Source organism: Mirounga angustirostris, unplaced genomic scaffold, assembly GCF_029215605.1.
Source record: "Mirounga angustirostris isolate CCGP_5_RB_7025 unplaced genomic scaffold, mMirAng1.0.hap1 SCAF_6, whole genome shotgun sequence".
Classification (NCBI taxonomy): domain Eukaryota; kingdom Metazoa; phylum Chordata; class Mammalia; order Carnivora; family Phocidae; genus Mirounga; species Mirounga angustirostris.
The window spans coordinates 50151262-50174202 of NW_026991714.1; the positions used below are offsets into that span (position 1 = coordinate 50151262).

General features: G+C 41.2%; 1 protein-coding gene across 2 annotated transcripts in view; it reads right to left on the reverse strand.

The window, feature by feature from the left end:
- PAPPA2 (pappalysin 2) overlaps positions 1 to 22941 on the reverse strand; it is a 295094-nt gene that overhangs the window by 22370 nt on the left and 249783 nt on the right. For both annotated transcript variants that reach the window (XM_064594278.1, XM_064594279.1), the window contains one exon: positions 13848 to 13919. In XM_064594278.1, the coding sequence (XP_064450348.1) occupies positions 13848 to 13919 (72 nt within the window). The remainder of the gene's footprint in view (positions 1 to 13847; positions 13920 to 22941) is intronic.

Below are 22941 nucleotides of genomic sequence, written 5' to 3' on the forward strand. Positions count from 1 at the left end.
AGCAGCATCGACATGAATCAGCCCGGCCTTACTATAGAAGATTTATCACACAGGGATGATAATACCAAAGATAACCCCATACACATGTGTGGCATGTTAGTGTCTACAAATGCTTTCACAAACATTATCTCATTTGAGCACCAAAAGAACTTGATAAGTCAGCCATCGGAGTTACATGACTTCGACTGAGGTCACATGACCAAAAGAGAAGAAAGGCGATTGGTGGAACCGAGTTTCCTTTCTCCAGCACACAAACAGCCTTCAAAGAGCTGAAAGGACCCTGGAAATCCAAACTTCATCCATCTCCAAAGTCCCAGGACATGGCCATGCTAACTGTAGACCTAACACCAAAAAGCATTCAGTAGAAAAGACTGCTAAAGGACTAAACTCAGGGTCTCTTGGCAGTCTTTTCACTCTTCACAAGTTAGCAAAATATTCCTTTTCCCCAAAGTAATCAAGTTGCTTAAGGTCGTTATCCCACTGCCAGTCTCTCCCAAACCTGTGGCTGCCCTTAACTCCCTACTTCATTCATCCACGCAAAAGATACTTATTGAGCATTAACCATGTGCCAATCACTGTACTACCTTATTAAGGACTTGAGATAGAACAGTGAATAAAAGAAATAAAAAGTCCTGCCCTGTGAAGCTCGAATCCCAGTGGGGAAAATAGACATTAAATATAACAAATAAGTAATTATTTAGTGAATTAGAAAGTCACAGTCTTATTAAAAAAAATAGGACAATGTAAGGGAAGCTGGAGGTCTATGTGTTGGGCAATAGACAGAGAAGGAGGGAGTAAGGATGGTTGTAATTTTCAATCAAATGGTCAGAGAGGGAATATTTTGGGGTTTGTGTAAGTCATTGTAAGGACTTTGGCTTTTACTCTGAGTGAAAGAAGGATGGTTGGAGGGCTTTAGCAGAGGACTGCTTAGCTTTAACTTATATTTTACCAGCACCCTTTGGCTGCTGAGCTGGGAATAGGCCATGGGGCACTCGTGTGACCACCCTGGAGGCTGTTGCCTCAATGCAGGTGCGGATGGTGATAGCTCAAACCAGGGGGACAACAGCTGGGACAGTGAAAAGTGACTGGACTGTGGACATATTTTAAAGGTCAAGCTATTAGGATTCCCTGATGAACTGGACGTGGAGGTTGAGAGAAAGAGAGGAATTAAGATGACACCAAAGATTTTGTCCTGAGCAACTGGAAGTATGAAGTTGCCATTAATTGAGATGAGACAGCCCGCACAGAGAAATGAGAAACCATTGTCTATGAAATCCCTGGATTCTTGAATTACATCTGCTACTCTACAGACTTTGTCTTTGGTCATTGTTACTTCCTTCTCACCCGACTCAGAGCCAACAGTATTTTTAATCCTTTCTATCTTCTTTACCTTGGGCCTCCAGACTCTCAACCAGATTATTACCCACAGCCAATAAATATATTCAAGTCTCATCCACATTAAAAGTCTTTCTGTGGACATTGTTGTCCACTTAAATTATTGCCCATCCCACTTCTCCTACTGGTCAACTTTCGGAAACAATATTTTTTATTTGCTGCATCAACTTTCTTACCTATTTCTCAACCTATCAACCTCTCCCCCACTCCACCGCTCCGTGTCAGGGATTTCAGTGAGTGCTTAAATCATAAACCTACTTCTCTCTTGTCAATACTCATCTTGTTTGTCTACTCTGTAGCAGTTAGCGCTATTCACCATCTCTCTCCCTGAAGTCTCTCTTCTTTCATGGTTTTCCTAAGAGCACTCTCTCCTTCATTTCCTTCTACTTTCCAATCATTTGCTCTTTATCTCCTTGACTAGCTTCACTTCCTCTGTTCTTCCCTTACATCACCTGCCTCCTGCCGGGTCTTTTCCTCTTTGCTCCCCATTCACATGCCTTGCGTGACCTCATCTACTCGCCATCTTCAATCATCATCCTTATTTCTCATCATCTTTCCTCATTTCTCAACCCAAATCACTGAGTGAGACTGTGTTCCTGAAGTTCTATTTCCAATTTCACTAAACTCACCCAGTCTAAAGCCCAGCCCATTATCTCCTCCTTACAGGGCTACTTCTTTTTCTTTACAGAGCTTAATGGCACTCACTATCCATCCAGGCACTAGTGAGTTAGATTCAGAACCTCATCTTCCCCATGGGTTGTGATTCTAGAATCAGTTTGAAATCTTAAAAGAAAACCCCTCAATGGTTACTTCTTTCCATCTCTATTGGTAGGGGTCAAGTCTGGGCTCTCACCTCATTTCTTAAAATACAGACATTGTATCCTAACCATTCTACTGATCACCTGTTCCTTCTCCATGGGCTTCATCTCCAACAGTGTATCAATGTGATGTTGTTACCAGTAAAAGAAAGAAAAAAAAATGTGAGGCTCCTCAATGCCTCCAGAATAAAGCTTGTATCCCAAGCATGGCAGCATTCAAGCCTCTTTCTAATCTAGCCTGGGCCTCTCTAACCTCACCTGTAGTCTCCACATGCCCTGTCTGTTCTCCAGACATCCTATGCATTTTCAAACCCCTGCCTTGTGCTCATACTATCCTCCCTGCCCATAGGGCTTTCCTTTATCCCCTACTAGTGGAATGATTATGTCCCTCAAGGTTCCACATGACTGCCATGTTGCTATACCATTTTTTTTTTTTTACCAAATTTGATGTCCCACACCTACTTCTTGCCTGCTCTGTAAGCAAATACAATCATTTTCTTTTCACTGTCCCCACAGCACTTTGAACACACCTCTCCCCCAAATCACACTAGGGGTTCACAGGAGACAGGAGCCTTGTCTTGTTTCCCTTCACATCTCTAGAGTCTCCAACTATGCATGGACAATATCTATTCCATGAATAAGTGCTTCTTTATCTAAAATTTACACTTTCAGGATCTCACTACTTGAAGAGATTTTTGCTTGGCTTTAGGCTGAAATAAGTTAGAAAAGGCAATGGAGGGGAAAAATACCAAAATAGGGTACGTGGTCTCTGTCCGGTGTCTCTTGTTTTTCCATATCGTCATACCCTCTGTCGAAGGAAGTGTTAGTACGCTGCTCACTGAGCATGTACTATGTGCCAGGCTCAGTACTGGTAAAACATAGGAATAGAATTTGTTTTTATATCTGTTCCCTCTGCAAACCCCACTAAAATGCCTGTCAAGGAATAAAAAGGGTATGAAATCACAAGAGAAACAAGAATATGAGAGAGAAAGACAGTCAATAGAGAAGTCAACATTTAGGACGGTGGGAAATGGATGGATGAGTAGCAACTGATACATAAAATTTGAGAAGACAGAAACCTAAGTGTCTGAAATGCAGCTGTACCCCAGAAGACTCAAGAATTAGAAGTGTCAGGGACCTCCACAGGCAGCAGTGCAGGTGTGCGTGCGTGTGCGTGCGGGTGCGTGTGTGAGTGATGGTATCAGAGAGCTCAAACCCTATCTTCTCTATTAGGACGTCGGTAAATAATGTTCTAAATGAAAAAAAAACAATCAAGATTAGCAGAAGAATTATTAAATAGATACGTGTGTATGGATGCAGATATTTATAGATGTAATTTCCAGAAGAAATAAAAGAAGTGAAACAGAAGAAGCAAAGAAGACACAGAAGGATCTTCTCTGCCCAGAGAGCCTGAGGTCAGATAGCAGAGGAGCAGCTCATCTTCCAAATAAACCTACAGGTGCCAACTGGTTTTCTAAACTAGGTACATGTATTACTTTTATAGAATTGAAATTCAGTTTAAAAAGCATTACACAAAAGTATAACTAATAAGGGTGGAGCTGAGATTTAAACCCACTAGTCTGGGGTTGAAACGTGTAGCCTTTCTTCTACACATCCTGTTTGCTGCAATTTGCAAAGAATCGCAATCCACTTGGGAGTGTCACCCTCTTTTTGTCACATCACTCACTGCTGGGTTAGTCAGAAGAACAGACACCCACACACACACACACCCACACACACAATATGTATATAGGTAGACATCTGTACTTTAGAGACTAAGAAATAAGGTAAAAGATTTCATAGTGCACCTTGCTACCACTCGGTCATTATAATAAAGTCTATAATCAAATCATCCCACTTAAAGAAATATCAACTTTAGTAGAATGAATCAGAAATGACTCAAACTATGTGAACTTTCTGAAAGAGCTTGCTTCTATGACTATTTAATAAAGGCATTGTGCCAATTATGGTGCTAAATAGTATAGTAACCAATGTTCTATAGATTCCTGAATAGTCTCAGTGAATGTATTTAAGTCATGCTTAATTGTATTTAAAACCCATTTTAGAAGCTAGTTAGACATCATAGGGGAGCAATGTCCCTGTGAGAAAGGGGTCGGGTTATTTGTGGATAGAACCTGATTGTATTTGCTCACCGCTAATCCTAACCCCAGGAGAATCATGGGAAAGCATGTGGAAGGTCAGGCAGGTTGAAGAAAAGAAGGTAGCAGTTTTGTGATGTCAGTTTTGCAGGCAGGTAGTATTTAAATTGACTTCAAGCGCAGGCTAGAAAAGATAAAGAAAAAGAACAGAAAAATAAGGAAAAGCACAGAGTAATCAGAAAAAGGGTGCAGTGGGAGGAGGAAAAGGGACAACCCATGTCATAAAGAGAATTAGCAGAGTGAGAAAGTGGCCCACCCAGGAAGCCCAGCAGACAAAGAATGCCAAATGCAGCCAGTTAGAAAGCCCACCAGGACACACAGCATGGCTCCACGGGAGTTGAAGAGAGGCATAAATTCTCATGAATGTTGTTAATCTAGATGAGGTTTTACAATTTGCATGGTCGTGCTTTCAGTGTTTCACTCTTTTAAAAAGTGAGGGGGGAAAAAAAACAATGGTTTTAGCTTTCAAAATGAAAACCTAGTCCTAATTAACATTTGGAGTCTGATTTTCAGAGATTCCAGCTGGAGGATCTAAAGTAGAGCCCTGAACCGAATGGGACTCTGGACAAGCAGAAAGACATGCCCGGATTTTCAGCCTGGTGCAGAGATTGCACAAAACTGGCAGAGAAATTCACAAACAAATCTCGAGGGGATTGGAATTTGGCAGGCAGTGAGCCTGGAAGACAGCTCCAACTTAAGCTAATTTTCCATTTTTCTCTGGATTTTTAACATGGCTAACACAAATTATATTTAGGTTTGTAAGAACCTACACTATCCCTACCAGAAGCAGAGTAGCTGTCTCCATTATTGGCATCTGTGACCTTATTATTCCTACCATAATTACATTTTTATGGCCCCTCTTCACCCATTGATCCTAAAGAACTTGGCAAGAATGTAAAAGAAAAGTAAGTCCATATGATCTGTCCTCTGAGAATCAGCAGGGAAGGAATGGTTATTATATGTGATCTGTAAACAGCTAAAATGTGGCAAAGAGAAGTTTAATTGCTGGCTATTATTTAAATGACCAAATATAAATAGAAAGGGAACGAGAAGTTAAACCACTTCACAATCATACAGTGCACAAGTGATAAAGTTGGAATAGAACATTTGGTTTTCTGAATACAGGTATCATAAAAAGGATTCATTTTTCTCTTTTTACGAAGGTACTTATAAAGACATACTCAGGTGAGAGGTTTTCTTTTGTTTTTTTTTTTTGTTTTTTTTTTAAGAACCAATCGCAGTCCCATCTGGTCATGCTTCAAAGTTCAAGCCGCGGGCAGTTATTAAAAGTAATTTGTGACTCTCTGTGGATGGAACGGTGTTCTGAAGCATAGTCGTAGAGATAAACCTCAAGGGTAGAAATGAGAAAAGACTGAGAAAAGAATGGCTGGACAGGTTTCACTGAAGCTGAGGGGAAGAGAAAGGAGAGATTTCGAATCAGACCTGGGATCTTAGTATCGATGCATTCTTCAAGTCCCCCACAGCTGTCACTAGTGAACTGTTTTCCTCCAGCTCTGGAGACCAGCAGGTCACAAAGCCCGCAATGCACAGGAGCCACCCGGAGGGTCCGCACAACTGGGCGCTGTCCCCCCGCCCCACCCCCAGTGCATCTGAGTCGGAAGCCCAGAGCGGGACCCGAGAGTCTGCACTGCTAACAGGTAGCCTGGTGCTGGGGCTGCAGCCAGGGCCCTCCGCAGCCCTGGTGTGTCCTGGATCTCTCTGAAGGTGCAGGCTCAAGTGTCACTGCTCTCACTCGAGGCTCAGGCAGCCCTAGGGGTGAAATACAACACTGTCTGACTCACTTCAGTCTTCAAATATTTCACTTGGGAGAAAATGTTCCTTCCTGCTTTCCCGGAGGAGGCCCAGCCAGTTTAGCTGCCACTGGGAATATGGGACTTCTGCAGTGGTGTCTCCCAGATGCTCACATATTGCATTTCACCTTGAAGAATAAAGATCCCTCAAATTTATGATCGTGTTGATAGGTTTTACCACCCTGCAGTGGAGCTTCATGTGGTCAGATATGCAGAACTATAACACTGTTAGTTACACACACACACACACGGGCGTGCATGCACCTTGCCATCTTCTCCCTTCCCTGACCTCAGATCATCTCATTCAGATCTATAGACAGTCTGTGCCTGAGAATAAAGCACATCTCTTAGAACAGGACTTTTTGGTCTGACTCTAGTACCTCTCTCGGCTCAAACTCTGGGCAAGAAAAAAAGATACAATAAAAATGTGATTTTCATGCCATCATTTCTACCTCATGAATTATATACTAGCCCCTGCATCCATAGACTTAACAGCAGTAAACCGAGGCAGTGCCCATGAGTGATCAAGAAGCACAGCTAATAGGGCTACCATCTGGAATATAAATAATAAAAGGGAGGCAGAGAGAGGTCCAAGACAACACAGAAGAAAGAATCCAAGGAATGGTGTAGCAGATGGAACGAATTAGGGATGGAAGCATTGTTGGTATCAGCTACTAAATGTGTAAAAAAATACAACTGCCCACCTACATTTAAGTACATGCAGCCACTCTGCTGAAGCTAAATTTGTCCCCAGCTCCTCCTCACCTGGTCTTTCCAAGCCCAATTCCCTCCTATACAAATTCCTGTCAAGGAAGTACTCCTATGGCAAGGATACAGGCAATATCTCTACCAGTTGCTTTAAGAAAACACAAATATATTTACATTTAAATTCATGGCATGCTAGATCTACAGGGAAAGAGAATACCAAAACATTTTCTGTGTTTAATGCAGTAGAAAATGTTTAACCATGTCATAGAGAGGACAATACATATCCCCTTAAAATGCTCCAAAGGCTAATACGCCTTTTAAACACACCTCTTTAAAACCTTGTATAAAGTCTAATACTGCCAGGATATTTCGCACAGACTTAAATAGTTCATTCAGTTTTTAAGCCCATTATTTTCCGTTCTGTTCTTATCGGGAGATGGTGACTGTTAACTCTTCTGTAGGTAAAATATTTACAACATGAAAATATTTACTACGTTAATCTTCATCCTTCTCTTCTTTGGCTTAAAAATCCCAGTTGCTTTTGATTTTTGACCCCAAATGAATTATTATCAGGCTTTTGATATTATTCTTGTTACCTTCAACATGGTCTGTATTTTCTAATGGCTAGATCTAAAGAGAAAACAGGATCAAACCAGTGGCGAGAAGAATGAAAAACAATGAAACACTCAAGTTTTCTCTTTGTCCCACGTATACTTATTGCCATGTAGCTTGTTGTTGCTCTTTACCCATGATGAAAAAATTTTCACTATAATTTTAAAACAATCCAGTGTTTTCTGGCTTCTAAGAATTTTAGTTTTACTACTCTCTGCCAGACATTTCTACCTCTGTCCTTGACCTCTCTAATCTGCATTCTATTTCAGGTGATTTATTCATTTTTTTCAAGAACTACTGGAAGATGGATGCTTTTCCCCCAAGAATCAAGGTGCTGCTGTGTACCATTATTGAGGAGTGTATTCATTTATCCCTGCTCAGTGTTTCTCAAAGTGCAGTTGACAACCGCCCTAAAGCAAATTCTTGGACCTCACATCAGACATGATATGTAAGAATGGGGAAAAAGGGGCAGAACCTAAGAATCTGCACTTTAAAAATAAGAACCCCAGGGGTGCCTGGGTGGCTCAGTCGGTTGAGTGTCCGACTCTTGATTTTGGCTTACATTGTGATCTTGGGGTCATGGGATGGAACCCCGCATCTCCATCTCGTGAGATGGAGCCATGCCGTGCTCAGCGTGGAGTCTGCTTGAGATTCTCTCTCTCCCTCTGCCCCTCCCCATGCTCTCTCCTTCTCTCCCTCTCTCTCTCAAATAAATAAAATCTTAAAAAAAAAATTAGAACCCCAGGTAATTCTTTAGCATACTTTTTACAAAAATGACCCACCAACTCCTTTGCCCGTGTGAAATGAGTAAAGATTGGGGTGTGGCCAGAACAAGTCTTGAGTATTCCACTGGATGGGCCACCCCGTCCTGCACAATCTACCGTAATGATCCACCTCATGGTCAAACCCTTTAGCTGCCATCTTAAATAGGGGCTCTCTCATTTGGACTAGAATGGCACATCTGCTAAGCTTAAGAAGTGATTTCTTATCATTCTGGCACAAAACATGGAGGTGGTAAGGGAGGGCATGTTCCTTATAAGGATAGGACTTGGATTTAGAGAAAACTGTCCTAGACCTGTTTCTAGTAGAAAAATCAAACTTGCAGGCATGCAGACATTATTGCTCAACCCCCTTTGCCTTTAAAATGGTATATACTACACAGCTTCCCTCCAGCTTTCTGAGGGCACCTCATTCCTTTGAGAACATCAGAATGGATTAGATAGGGCACCAGAGTCGTATTAAGCAATCCTTGACCAAATCTACCTCCAAATCAGCCTGGCCTCTTTTCTCCTTGGGGTATAAGCAAAGACATGTGTATTGCCCATCACTGTTGTATGAGGATGAACAGTGGCAAGGAGCATAACTTTCGTTTTGTAACAGAAACCACTCAGTATTACTGATAAATGAAATTCAATTAATGTTTATTACACGCTCAACTAATGTTTAATGAACATTCATACAAGAAGTGCTTGTACGTCCTTTATCATGTTCTGACTCTCCTATCTATCCTTAGTGTGAGTTTTCTCTTGCCAGCTGGTACCAGGATGGAAGCAGTAAAACCAAAAGCAGGACTGGTCTTGAACAGATGCCAAGAAAGGACAATGCCAACAGATTTCCAAAATGCAACCCATCCAGTGACTAAGAAATCAAGGCTAACCAAGATGGCCACAAATCTGAACAGTGGGCCTTTAAGAGAAGGAACCACGGGTATAATTAAGATCAAAATGTAATCAAAATCTTAATCTTTTGATTAACAGGAGAAACAAGAGAGGTGTGCAGTTATTCCTTAAAAATTAGCATGACCCACACATTACTGGTGTGTAACCTCTCTGAAGGCCCCACGCTATATCCCCACGGGTGTGTCTCCATACTTTTCTGAAGCTGGTTATCTGACTAACAAGTTTAAAAGATAAATCTTATCCATCTGATTTAAAGCTGAGGGAACTTAAATTCAGAGAAGTTAACTGACTTGCCTAAGGACTCATGTGATAAAGGATGGAATGGAGGTTCAAGCCTGCCTCTCTGCGCCAGACAGCCTTTCTTCTGCTATTCCATGTGGTCCTCACTGTATCTGCTGCTAGGCTTTCTGATTCTGTGTGACAGGGTTTCTATTCTTTACTTCTCCTTCTATTTATTTCTACTGTGTTGCTTCTCAGAAGACTGATCCAATCTTTTTCCATTTAAGACTCTCAAAGTCAAAGTTCTACCTTCAATTCTCTGTCCCTGCCTTTAGAATAGCAATAGGTGTCACTGAAGAATTAGGCTATGTTCTTCAGAGGGATACAAAAATAAATAAAACACACATCTGACACTTGGGAGCCTGCAGTCTGTCAGAAGGATGGACCTTTCCAATAATCTTGAAATAATGTGGTAAGTAAGGTAATAGACATCTGTAAGGGTATGCATAAGAATTTACAGGAGAAATGGCAGCTAATGCCCAGAAAGACTTACTTGAAATTCCCACAAAATCTTAAAAGGCTTTCTAAGTTTTACTGGGAGCCTGAAGAACATCAGTTAACCATGACTACCTATACTGTATAATAAACACTCATGAAGATATAAACTGGGAAGCTGACTATTTCTGGATTCTTAATATGTATCATTGTTTCAGTATGACCTTATCCCCACACAGTGAACACGAGTAGAGTCAGCATTTGATCCTAATTATTCATACATCATTCTGCCTCTGTCCTCCTTCACAGCTCCCACTTTTGAAAAAGGAAGGGCACCGCTCCACAAAACAGCAAAGGGGTGAAGAGAGAGTGTCAGAAACTGTAATCCAAAATGGTGACTGCTGAGAAGGACACAATATACTTGCAAGAAATACATGCTCACAGAAAAAGCAGCACCAAACCTGAGGTCAGTGGGCACTCAGTTTTAATCATCTGGGCAGGAGGGAAATTAGTCTTTTCTCTCCAAAAGGAGGCCATAAGTGTAGTCTTTATTCCCAGCTGCATTCCCTGGAGAACAAGATGTTCTTAGTTTAAGTGGAACCTAGGGCTGTAGACTTTGGCAGAATTAATAAATATGACTTTATGAAAGAGAAAGGAAGGAAGAAAGGAAGGAACGGAGGGAAAAATACCAGAGAGGGTAACACATGTGACCTGACAGTATCAGAGTGTTCACGGATGGAGCAAACACTCACTTCAATTATCGCCCCACAAAATGAAGATGCCCCTGACGGCTCTCTTTCTCTTGCCATGTTGGGAAAAGAGTACACATTATTGGACAACCATTTGGCAGGATAAGGGTTTGTTTTCTGCACAGTTATCCTAGACCATTTGAATACTTGTCTATAATTTTAATGAGCACAGGTCTGGGAGGAGGAAGAACAATCAGGAAACCAACGCAGTAGCCCAGGTAGGAAATGCTGAGGCCCCCAAGAAGGGACACAATGGTAGGAATGAGGAGAGCTACTCATGGAATGATCTGGTGACTGACTGGCCTGGTGACTGACTGGACCTGGCAACTGTCTCCACGTGCTCTGTGAATTATGGATCTCAGGGGGCTTCCATGGAAATGGCCTGTTTCCCCTTTCTTCTCTTGTTCTTTCCCTTTTCCCATCCTCAGGGTTTGCACCTACTCACCCTGAGGCCACACTAGCAGTTTTGCCTCCCGCTTTCTGCTTTCCTCACCCAGTAAGCATTTACAAAGTGCCTAACAGTTCACCAGGAATGCCACTACTTTATACCCATCAGCTATGGACCAGACATGGCATGGTGCTTAAACACTTCATGTACATCACGTTAATTCCTTGACACACTCCTTAGAAGAGCTTTGTCACCCCCGGTACAGATTAAGACACGAAGGCTCATACCACACAGCTGGCCTCGGATTTGAATTTACATTTGTGTGACTCCAAAACCTTTCCACCAACCAAGTTACCATTCCCTGCCCATATGCAATTTACAAAATAAATAGACAGTATGAGGAGGGGCAGGTCAGGAAAAATAGAAGGAGTATCAGGTTAAGTTTTGAGAAACAAACAGAAACATAGAATTTAATGTATGAACAAGTTTTGATTGCAAACCTGTAGTATGCACATATTCTTGCTGAGACAAGGTGAACGTAGGTGACAATGAGAAGGTGGTATTATTTACGTAAGATGTGGTAGAGAACATCTTAGAGCTGTCTCTTAAAGAATGCAAGAGCCATAGAATGATGGAGAATTGAAGGTGAAAACTTGGTGGCAAAAGGGGTAGGACACAAAAGAGCAGATGGGACAGGAAGTGGGACACGGATGGGGGATAGCGAGGTGATGGATTCACTGTTTTGAGCTCACTGAGAGACATGAAAAATGAGGTACTTCACTTTTACAAGGCTGGATGTCTCACGGGGACATCTTAGAGTTATATTCAGTACTGGAAAGCAAAAAAAAGAAAACTCCTTTTAGATACTGGGGAACAAATGTCTAATTTGAGCTCAGATTTCTGTGCAGCACTTTTAAAACTTCCTCTCATCCACCGAGCCCTCTTTGGTTTATCTTGCCTCTGGGTCTGTTTTCCCTCCGTCTGTCTTTGACACTCTTCAGTTGTCCCTAATATATTTAGCTGACTTTTTCCAGTAAAGAATTAGGTGTCTGCCAAGTGGCCAGTTCCAGCTTCTCTTGTCCTTTCTTTCTCCAGTTCACCCCCTCTCTGCATTTCTTACTACTTATATCTTCAGAGTTGCTTCTCCTTCTCCTCCCCTGTCTGATTCCTTTCCTTTCTGGTGAGTATTGATGCTCTTTTTTTTTTTTTTTCCTGCTTCTTCCTTCCATCCCATGGGCCACACCTTGAGAACCACTGGAGCAGGGGTACCAACAGCCATCAGGTCAAGACTCAGCTGCACATAGCAGCGGTTGGGCAGGGGAGTCAGAGGAGGGAGTAAAGTTTTTCCTTGTCACACCAACAAGTGCTAGGAAGGATAGAAGACTAGGAAGCTCTGGTTTAGGGATCCAGAGGACATGCTGGGGGTTCAGTGAGGAGGGGAGGACACATGGGGAAAGCTCTGTGTTGTAACCTTCTGGGAAACACGGAAGCCAGCTCCAAGCCCTGTCACCCACCCTTCCTTGCCATCACGCATAGAAGCAGCAGAAAGGAATTCTCAGGATTCCTTTGATCTCTTCCCAGTTCTGAGTCCTCTGTCTGTTTATCTCCCTCCTTCCCTGGCCTCCTCTTCCCTCTTTTTACCCCCTGCCCAGTGGATGAGTCACTGCCCCTCCTCCCCACCCTACTGCCATCTGTTTTTCTAATGATGGCAGAAGATGAGCTGTTTTGTTGGCCCACGCTGTAACGAAGCATACTCCATGCTAGCATTTTTCCTGGTGGACTCTCAGAACGCTATTTTATTGGTGTCATTTCCCCCACCCAGTTTTCTCTTTGTCTCAGTCCCCACCCTTTCCCCTTCTTTGGCCTCATGTAGATCCCAGTTTCCCAGAATTAGATAAAGAGAAACAGGGGTACAGAAGAGCCCAGGGACTGACAAGCATGTGGGTTGGGTGTGTGCTGGGGGAGGGTGCTGGAAATCAGTAGCGGTGCAACAACTCTTGCTAGCACACAGGGAGCAGCCAGAATTACCCAAGTGTCACCGCTAAGTGGCTTAATTACTTGCAGTGAGAGATTTGGATGGCAAAACGTATTGTGACTGAGGGGCCATCCCCAGGGTGAGACGGTTTCAATCTTTTGTGTGTGTGTGTGTGAGAGAGAGAGGTGCCCCTCCCGCCGCCCATGTCAGGATTCCTGGGTCAGTCTCCCTCAGTAAGGCTCTGCCTCATTCTTGACTCTTCTTCACAATAACTCCTGCTAATCTAGCTAAGGAATTCACAGCATGCTAAATCCCCTACTAGAAGGGACTCCCCTGTGTGAAGAAGTACGTAGGATTCCCTGAGGAAGTAAAGGTCTGGTTTGAGTTAATCAACAGTGGATTATGGGTCTACCTCAGAGGTTGAGAACCTAGATGCCTGCATGACCCAGGCAGTTGATGTTAACGAGGGATGTGCACTAGGTAAGAAGCCACAGGGAGAGGGGGGCATCTTGCTGACCCAGAGAGCAGCTGTCCTTCTGGGGCTGTGGCTGTTACTCAAAGCCAGCTAATCGTTGCCATGTTTGCCAGATAGTCATGTTTTTCAAGAGACAAATCTGCACAAAGTGTTTCATATTGAGGAGGAGGAGGAAGAAGCGGAGGAGGAGAAGATGAAGAGAAAAAGAAATCCTAATATCTGTAATTTGGGGATTGGAGAGCTAAATATAAGAGATTAAACAAAGGGCACAGGAGCAAGATCTTGAATTAGAAAGACTCAACTCCCTGTGAGTTAAGCAGACTAGAGAACTCTAGTCTGGGTTTGGGAGGGGGAAGCAGCTTACCTCACACGACTGAATGCAGTGGACCAGGACCGGGTCTGGGTGCCATTGGCGCCGCCCAGTGCATACGATGCTCTGAAGGGGAAGAAGAAAGAACAGAAAACAAAAACAAAGAGCCCTGGTCAGTAAGAGAAGGAGCAAATCCTGAGCTCCCCCTACCAGCCCAACCTCATTCCCTGAGGAGGGAGACCCTGGCTGTGCTCCATCCAGAGGGCCGAGGCCAGTTGGTCTTTCCTGAAGAACTGCTAATCCTGCCAGCTGGTGCCAAGGCGGAACTCTCATCCTCTTCATCCTCCTTCGCCCCCCACTCCTCCAAAGTATCAAAATTTCCAGAGAGGTGTAGGTGTAATTTTAGAAAGCATCCTCAATGTTGTGATGAGTTTAATTTGGTTCTAGGCATAAGATTGTTTCCATTTGTTTTTGAAGTTTTCAATAACATTACAAGAAACTGTGAGCTGTCTGTGTTGACCAGGAAGCACCGTGGATTTTTAAGAGCTGGGAAATATAGCTTCACAAGAGGAGTCTTGAACTAAAAATGGATCTCAAGAATCCGAGATGATAAGATGTGAGTGCCAAGCAAGGACAAGAGGATACATTGCACAATCTGCACTCTTGTTAGCACATTTATTGCTTCCTCGTGGGAAATAAAAGAAGGTCTATGCATTGGACAAATAGGGTTAATGTGACACCACTGGGGCTCGAAATGGCACCCACATCAAACTGGAGAGAGCAAAACCACGTTTGTATTAAACACTGATGACTGTCTCTGTCCCAGTGGCCATTTCCAGATGTGCAATTAAACAAACAGCCATCTACTCTTTGTTGAATGATACTTATCATTGAACTTTTTCCTTTTAATTTTTGTCTTTTAAAATTCCAAAAGATACACTTCAGGAAAAGAGAAAGTCCCACAGGAGGCTTCAGGGAGAAAAGGAGATTCTCTCCATAGCCAGCTATCAACCCAGTCATTTGTAGACTTTCATACGCACATGTAAATTCACTGTGCTAGGAATACAGTGCAATCACAAGAAAAATAATACACAGTCAGATATGAGCTTTACACAAGATAGCACTTCCAGTAATTGGAAATTATACATTCTAGAATGCTAAGACTGTGCAATAATCAGATTGGAGACATTTGCATATATTAATATGTAGGTATATGAATATAAAACTCATAGTTATGAGAATGGGAGTCTGCAAGATTTTCCTGGAGTTGTACTGCTATAAACTAAAACTCCTCTTTTACCACTTCCCTAAAGAGGAGATAAATACCATATATCCTAACAATTTCTGATATTCATAATTCCACATTATAATAGCATAGAAATTGACTCAGTTTTAAAAAGGATTATCAAATCTATACAGAATCCTACAAATATATAAGGTAAACACAATAAGGGTGTTCAGCCTACTAAAAACTGAGGTATTCTGCACTAAAAGCCACTTAAGCAGACCATTTGCATATAAACAATGGCTCTGCTACCTGGAAAGGACTCTTGTTTATGTTTTAAAACCAGTATCAATGGAACTCTATTTAGCTAGCAATGGTCCTGACCTCTATTATTTAAAATATCAACATTTTATGCTTCCTTGTTGTCACCAGATAATGATAAAGCATAAAACAGGAAGTTTTACCCTTGAGATGTAAATACATAGCAATCTTATTCCTTCTTATGGCACCACATTCTCTAAGGATCCCCATTCCCCATCCTTATCAGTCAGACATTCAAATGTATACAGGCTTCAGGCACTATGAGCCAGATTCCCCAGTCAGCAAGAGGGGTCTGAAGATCCACAAATCTAGTTGCTGTCCTTAGAGAGGTCAATTCTACCACACAATAAGGGGATATTTAGCCTTGGCACCCTCACATGATGTCCATGGCCAGAACTCTCCAGAACATTCTAAACTGACTGTACCAGCTTCTCTTATGCCATCTAAACCTTCTATCCCATCCACCTCTTTCATAAATGTAGGAGTGTGGGTTTGTTAACACTTTAGAAATTCTAAGGATATATTGCAAAGGGGGGAAAGAAAGAAAGGAAGAGTCTGCCTTTACTTTCAATTCGGTTTTTTCACTCTTTTGTCCTATCGTCTCCAACTGATGTTTTCTATCTTTGTATATTTATATAATTTTATCACTATGTAATACAAATTCACAGAATATAAAACGTTTAAAGGGTGCACAATCTCCCTCCTATTCCTGACCCCCAACCACCCAAGTTCCTCCATTTGATTTTCTGTATTTGTATCATTGCAGAGATATTCTATGCATATGCATACATATACATATGAAACTATTTCCACATACAAATTATAAGATACCATAATTTTATTTTGTACTTTGGTCTGTTGCTGTTTGCTTGCTTGATTTCACTTCACAGTGTTTTCTCAGGGTTCTGTTCATTTTATGTTATCTGGAGTATTGCATCCTATTGATTGTGTAGTATTTCTTTGCATGTATGAACCCTCATTTACTTAACCAGACCCATACTGATGGATATTTAGGTTATTAACAGTCTTTTGCTCCAACAAACAGTGCTATGCATAAATCATTTCATTCATGGGCAACTATATCTGTAGAATAAATTCATGATAGTAGAATTGAGAATACCCATCTCAATGATTCCTTAATGTTCTGTAATTCAGACATGAGATGAATTCAAACTGGCAACCTTCCTTAATCTCTATAAAATTGCAACAGCTTCTGGTACCTGGGTCATATGCCTTCCTAGATTGCGAAATCCTTGAGAATACAGACTGTCTCCCATTCATATATCTTATCTCAGTGACTTAGAGATGATGTTCTTCAAGCATTTGTCAACCACTAAATATGATGTTGGAGCTCCAGGATTCCTGACTACCTTCTAGCCTGTGAATGTCATTCATCCCATAAGAAAAGATATGCTTATGTCATTAATTGAACTACTACTTATTGATCAAAACTGGAGGAGAATTTCAAATGTGTTTCAGGCCCTAAATTTTGTGGGCTGGTTTGTGATGGTGAGGTGAAAGAGGGGAGTGAAACAGGAAGAAAAGCAATGAGAAGGGCTAGCTACTGGTGAGATTAGTTAAATTAATTCAACAAGGAGGTCATCAGCCTGAGGTGGCTCTGATCCATGGTGGCCTACTTAGGCAACCCAATATCTAAGCCTGTGAATGCTTCCAGGTTACGAAAATGAAAACTATGGACAACCAATCACAAAGAGCCAACTAGGCTTTAAGCTATAGCCAATCAATAGTATCCTTACTTTCCTTCTGTCTTTTGCTCTACCATAGAGTCTCTCCTGAGCTCCTCTTGGTGGAGCACTCCTAACCACTTCTGGTTTGACGCTGCCTGACTTAAAGAGAGTTTTGTTCCAATAGGCTCTTAAAAATTGTAATAAGCCTCAATTTATCTTTTAAGAATTCACTATGATTTTCTTATTTTCTGGAATATTTTTGATAAATTAGGATAGTATATATTACATTTGAAAAGCTATAGGAAATAATTGAAAGAGCCACCTTATATCCTCTGTCCAGCTTTATCAAATCTTAACAATTTGATGTATCTGCTTCCAGAATTTAAGTCACTAGAGATTCAATTAACGTCCCCTATACGTACCCCTCCAACCTCATTCTCCTTCCTTCCTCCCTACTGGTAGGCAACAACTATTCTGAATTTTTAAATCATTATTCCTATACATTTTTATATTATTATAACTATTGGTATCATACTATTAGCAAGCCACTTTGCAGGTGAATTGATTGTGAACAAAGATTTGTTTTGAACTTTCCAAAAGGAAAGCATTCATGAGAAAACCAGTTTAAAGATTTCGTCTTGGTTGGGCTATTTTTAAATTTTTAAAAAGTACAAGGGAAAAAGGGAAGAACAAAAGGAAGGTGGAAGGGGGAAAGAGACAGAGAGAGAGAGAGAAGGAAGGGAGGGAGGAAGGGAGGGCATAAGGGAACTGAAGGCTATTGCTTGGTTAAATGTCTCCCTAAAGGTCACAAGACTGATGGTTAGCCAACACTAAGGTCTAACACAGAATTGCTCAATTGTTTTTTTAATCAGGAATAGTTACTTGACAGAATGGGCTGCTAATCACAACAGACCACAAAGTTCTGCAGCTGCCCAGGTTTGTGACAATTTCCCTATTACTACATATGTATGCAACGCTAAATACAACACAGCATTGTTTTTGCATATTTATTTAGACAGTCGCACATTATCCTGCAGCTTGCTTTTCAGTTCTTCTTCCCCCATCCTCCAAGATGGTCTTGGACTCGATGCCTTGAGACTTATTCAAACCAAAAGCAGACACTTCCATACTTGAAACTGATGAAAAAGAAGGTTTTTTCATGACTCATGTCTGAGGGATTTGTTCTCCCACTGATGTCTGTGTGGCAAGTGTCACTGGAGCTGTTACACAACTGTGCCCATCAAGAGGACACTCTGAAGGATGAGGGTGAGGATGAGGAGATGAGAAAACAGACAGGAGGATGAGACCAGCTAGTCAGACACTATGACTCCTGGGGGGCACTGTCTTCTTTTTCTCTTCCTGCTTCTCTCTTCCTCTTAAAACATTTTGTTTTTGCTTAAGGAATTATTAATCCTTTGGGGACCAATTTGGGAAAACAAAGTCAGAAATTACAAGACTTGTTTTGACTGAGCAATTCTAGTGAAGAACTGGGGCGTCGAGGGAGGGATTCCCTGCAGTGTTGAGCATCTTTACAAACCTCACATGTCGAGCCACAGGAAAATCTCATTAGTTTGGACTTCACTAATTCCTAATTGTGATATACTAAAAAAAGAAAAGAGAAGCATTGTTCGGTCTGTGAAAAATGAAGTTATGAAGCAAACTAATAGAGGAAATGAGATGTTATGATGGATGCTTTTGTACTTCAGAATGGAACACTTTCAAGTATAATTTAGAAAAACTCATTTACATGCAAACAATTGCCACATTATGTATTAAAAAAATCATCTCCCCATGAAATCAGATTCTTGAAGGACCACTTCTTTCCAACATAAGTAAAAATGTTAATTTTCACATTTTAAGTGGTAAATCTCAAAATATAATAAAACACCCTCTCAACACAGTGGTTAAGGACAGTCATAAAAATTCAACCTTACATAGGCCTTTGGAAAAATTGAAAGGTTTGCCTTGGGAAAGAGCTCTGTGGAGGCAGGAGCTACTCTCTTCTATAGGCTCTGGTTTCACATGGCAACCCCGTTCTGAGCAAGGGATGAAATGAGTCATATGCTGAGGAGATCTAGGGATGAAAATAAGACATCATTCCTACCCTCAAGAATCTTCCAGTTTAGAGGTAGAATGACAGAAAAGAAGAAAAAGGAAGAAAAGAATGAAGATGAGGAAATACAGGGATGAGAAAAGCACAAAGTGCTCCCAGCAAAATTTGGAAGGGGAGCTCCTCCCACACCCTCAGCTCGGGCTCCCCAGACCATCGGGTGTCTAGGCACTGCCAGAGAGGTGTGGGAGGCTGTGGAGCAAAAGCTCTTGTTTCTGGGTGTGAGCAATGGTACTGACTGGGCACTTGGCTGTCTCCTGTATCCCAACTGCCAGATTCCACTGCTCAGTCACCTTGACTGGCAGGCCTTTATTTGACTGCCAAGAAGCCCTTTTGTTTGGTGTCCTCTCTTTCTGCCAGGTATTTCTCTGCAAATGTCATCACCGTAGAAAGGTCTAGATCTCTGTGTATAGCAGGTGAAGGAGGAAGACACCATTATAAGAACAAAAGGCCCAGCAAGTCCATCTGAGCATTTCAAATCCTCACCTCTTGTCTCCCACAGCCAGCAGGCCCTTGAGTCTTTAGAAATAATAGTCATTTTCATCTGTACTCTTAGTCTCGCAACTGAAGCTGTTAGAAGTTGCTTCTTTAGTCAGTGTTCAAATAGGAAACACTGAATGGCCATTAATTCCCTTCCCAGCCCCATTTGTAAAAGGGACAGAAAAAAGAAACAAATGAACTACATGTTTCTGTCTACACACACGGGTGCACACCAATAAGCAAAGTATAAAACTTAGAGAATGATGCTTTCTCTTCCATAGAAATAACTGGTGATACCTGCTCAGAGAGGAAGGAAACTTTCAAAGGTAAGATTTGTACTGAATCAACTGAAATTTCATTTTTACTCACTTCAGAACTATATGCTAAAAACTGTGTAAGACATTTCCGAAGTGTTACTTTTGATTTTTACAACAGCACTGCAAGATAGATAATATTATCCTCACCCTTTGCTGATGAATAGACAGAAGCCACCGAAGGGTAAGTATTTGAACCCTCACTCTTCTTTATGCCAGTTGCTACTTTGAGTTGTTTTACATCAAAACCCAAGGTTACCTAGGTCCTCAGAAATTCTTCCTTTAATGGAAAGTATATTATTCTAGAAGTCAGGTATCATTTGCAGGAATAAAAAGCAGCAGAACCCCCAGAGGAAGGCAAATCAACTTTGTGGGGATCTCAAAAGTATACTTGAATGTTCTTTAAAAACAATCTCTTTCACAATAAGGAAAAGTAGAATTATAGAAAACTGTCTCTCTAAATTATTTTTGTTAGAGAAGGAAGCAAGGAAGGAAGGAAAGAATAAGGAAGGAAAAAAGAGAAGTGTAGGAATGAGGGGGTTCTTATAATTGAGAGGAGTGGCTTCTTTTCTATTTGATGAGCAAACTAATCCCAATATACACTGCAGGGGAAAGAAACAACTATGGCAAATGGGGTGATTCAGGGGAGATCACATTGGACTTGGGATCAGACAAGTTGATTGCACTTCTTTCTCCACTTCTTGTTAGCTGTGCAAGCTTGGACAGATCATCCAACATCAACTTTATTGGTAAAAATAAGGATAATAAAATCCTGCTTTCCTAGTTTATTGGTTTCTGATAAGATTAAAATGAAATTATAAATATATAAAAATATATGTATTTTTATATATACAACTTTGAAAACAATAAAGTGTTATACAACTGTAAGATATCATTTTTATTACAAAGAATGAAGTCACTGGAAGCAGACTAGAGAAAATGATGCAACTGAATTCATTTGCTCTGTAGTCTTGCCAGATATAAAGGTATTTGAAGTATGGGAGATAGGCATTTGCACGAAATAAGGAGATCACCATTTACTAAACAAAGGAGCCAGGCTCCAAATAGACATGCTTGTACTTAAAATATTTATGTTGCCAGTATTTTATTTTGTAATAGCAGTGTCTCTCAAAACATTACCGCGGAATGACTGGGTGTGCTTCATGGCATCGCCAGCCTCTCTGAAGGGTAGAACCCAGTTCTGTCCCTCTTACAAACTGCCCAAGTGATTCTTAAGGACACCAAAATTTAAGATTGAGTATATATATGGAACAACCCCCAAGATAAATCGATGTAAGTTATAAGGATTTTACTTGATGAAGAGATTCATTTAACACAACTGCTTTGGTTTATAAGACATTTCCTCTTATTTATGAGGACAAGGTTAGATTTCCTGCTGCTCACGAGCTGCTGGGTGCCACAAAATAGTAGACATCATGAAATCATCTATGGGTGGTGTGTAATCTTATCTCTGAGAACCTGGGAACACAGGAATAAGCTCATCACCACTCCCATTGCTTCCATTGACTTCTTTCTCTTGTTGTCTGTTATAATAAAGTTTTGATTTCCTAAAAACAAAGCATCCCATGGGGTGCCTGGGTGGCTCATTCGTTAAGCGTCTGCCTTCGGCTCAGGTCATGATCCCAGGGTCCTGGGATCGAGCCCCGCATTGGGCTCCCTGCTCAGCGGGAAGCCTGCTTCTCCCTCTCCCACTTCCTCTGCTTGTGTTCCCTCTCTCGCTGTGTCTCTCTCTGTCAAATAAATAAATAAAATCTTTAAAAAAAAAAACACAAAAAACAAAGCATCCCATATAAGCTTTTTGGAAGCAATGCTCCTTTATTTCATTATATCTATGAAATTGTTGAGAGATGCACAGATGACAGCTTCTTTGGACGCTCTATGATAATTCATGTTAACTACTGGATTAACACTGGGTTTTCTTTTGGCATAAAGAATCTCGATTTGGGTTATGTTATCAATTATATATTCAACTTTTAAAATTCTGACCTTTGGATGTTTTCTCAGGAACAATTACTCTTGCAAAGTAAGGATGAGGCTCATTTTTTAGTTATCTCAATTCTTCCTCCACATTATGAGAAGGAGCTAATTACTTCACTTTGTTTTCACACAGAAATAGGACCCAAGTCTATTTAGTGCCTCTAAAAATATGCAAATTATGATCAGTCTAGCGGTACCCCCAAATCACAAAGAAGGGCAGTATCACTGCAGATGGGAAGAGCAGGTAGAGGTGAGGAAAAGCAACCTGTCTCTAGTAAGAATGGCAACTAATCAAGAAAGATTGTTCCTCATCAAGCACAGAGTTAATTTCTATCCATGTTTCTCATCTGATACTCACGTTAACCTTGTGAAATGGGTAGTATGTCTATCTTACAGATGAGGAAATGGAGGCACAGAACAGTAAAATTGCCTAAAATTATGCACCTGATGGATAATAGAGATTATGAGTGAAAACTCAGGTTTTTTAAAAATACATTTTTGATTCTAAGGTCTACAACATTTCTGTGATGCTAATGTCCTCAAAATCATGCCTGGATAACCTGTTTCAAAACCTGGATTTACTGACTAGACCATGGTCATGACACACGCAATGATACAAACAACAACCACTTGATGTTTGGCTTAAGGAGAAAAAAGTGCTCTGCATTTTTTCTCTGGGGTGGGCAACTTGAAAATGACAAGGACGTGATTACACAGTTGCACAGAGCCGCCGAAATGGCCCAGTTTGACAAGGAAGTGGACATTTCCTTCCAAAGTAGAAAATGGTGCTACAATTTCTTTGCTCACTCAACCAATGTTTATAAGACACTTACGAGGTTCCCAGCACTGGAAAAGTCACTAGGAATATAAATGTAAAGTAAATGCTATGGAATAAGGGTAAATAAATAATAATGACTCCCTGAAGGACAGTTCAGAAAAAGGAGGCTTTCAGAAAATAGAGAATATTGTTTTCTAGTTTGGAAACAGTCATGCCTCTGTCATTGGTACCCCT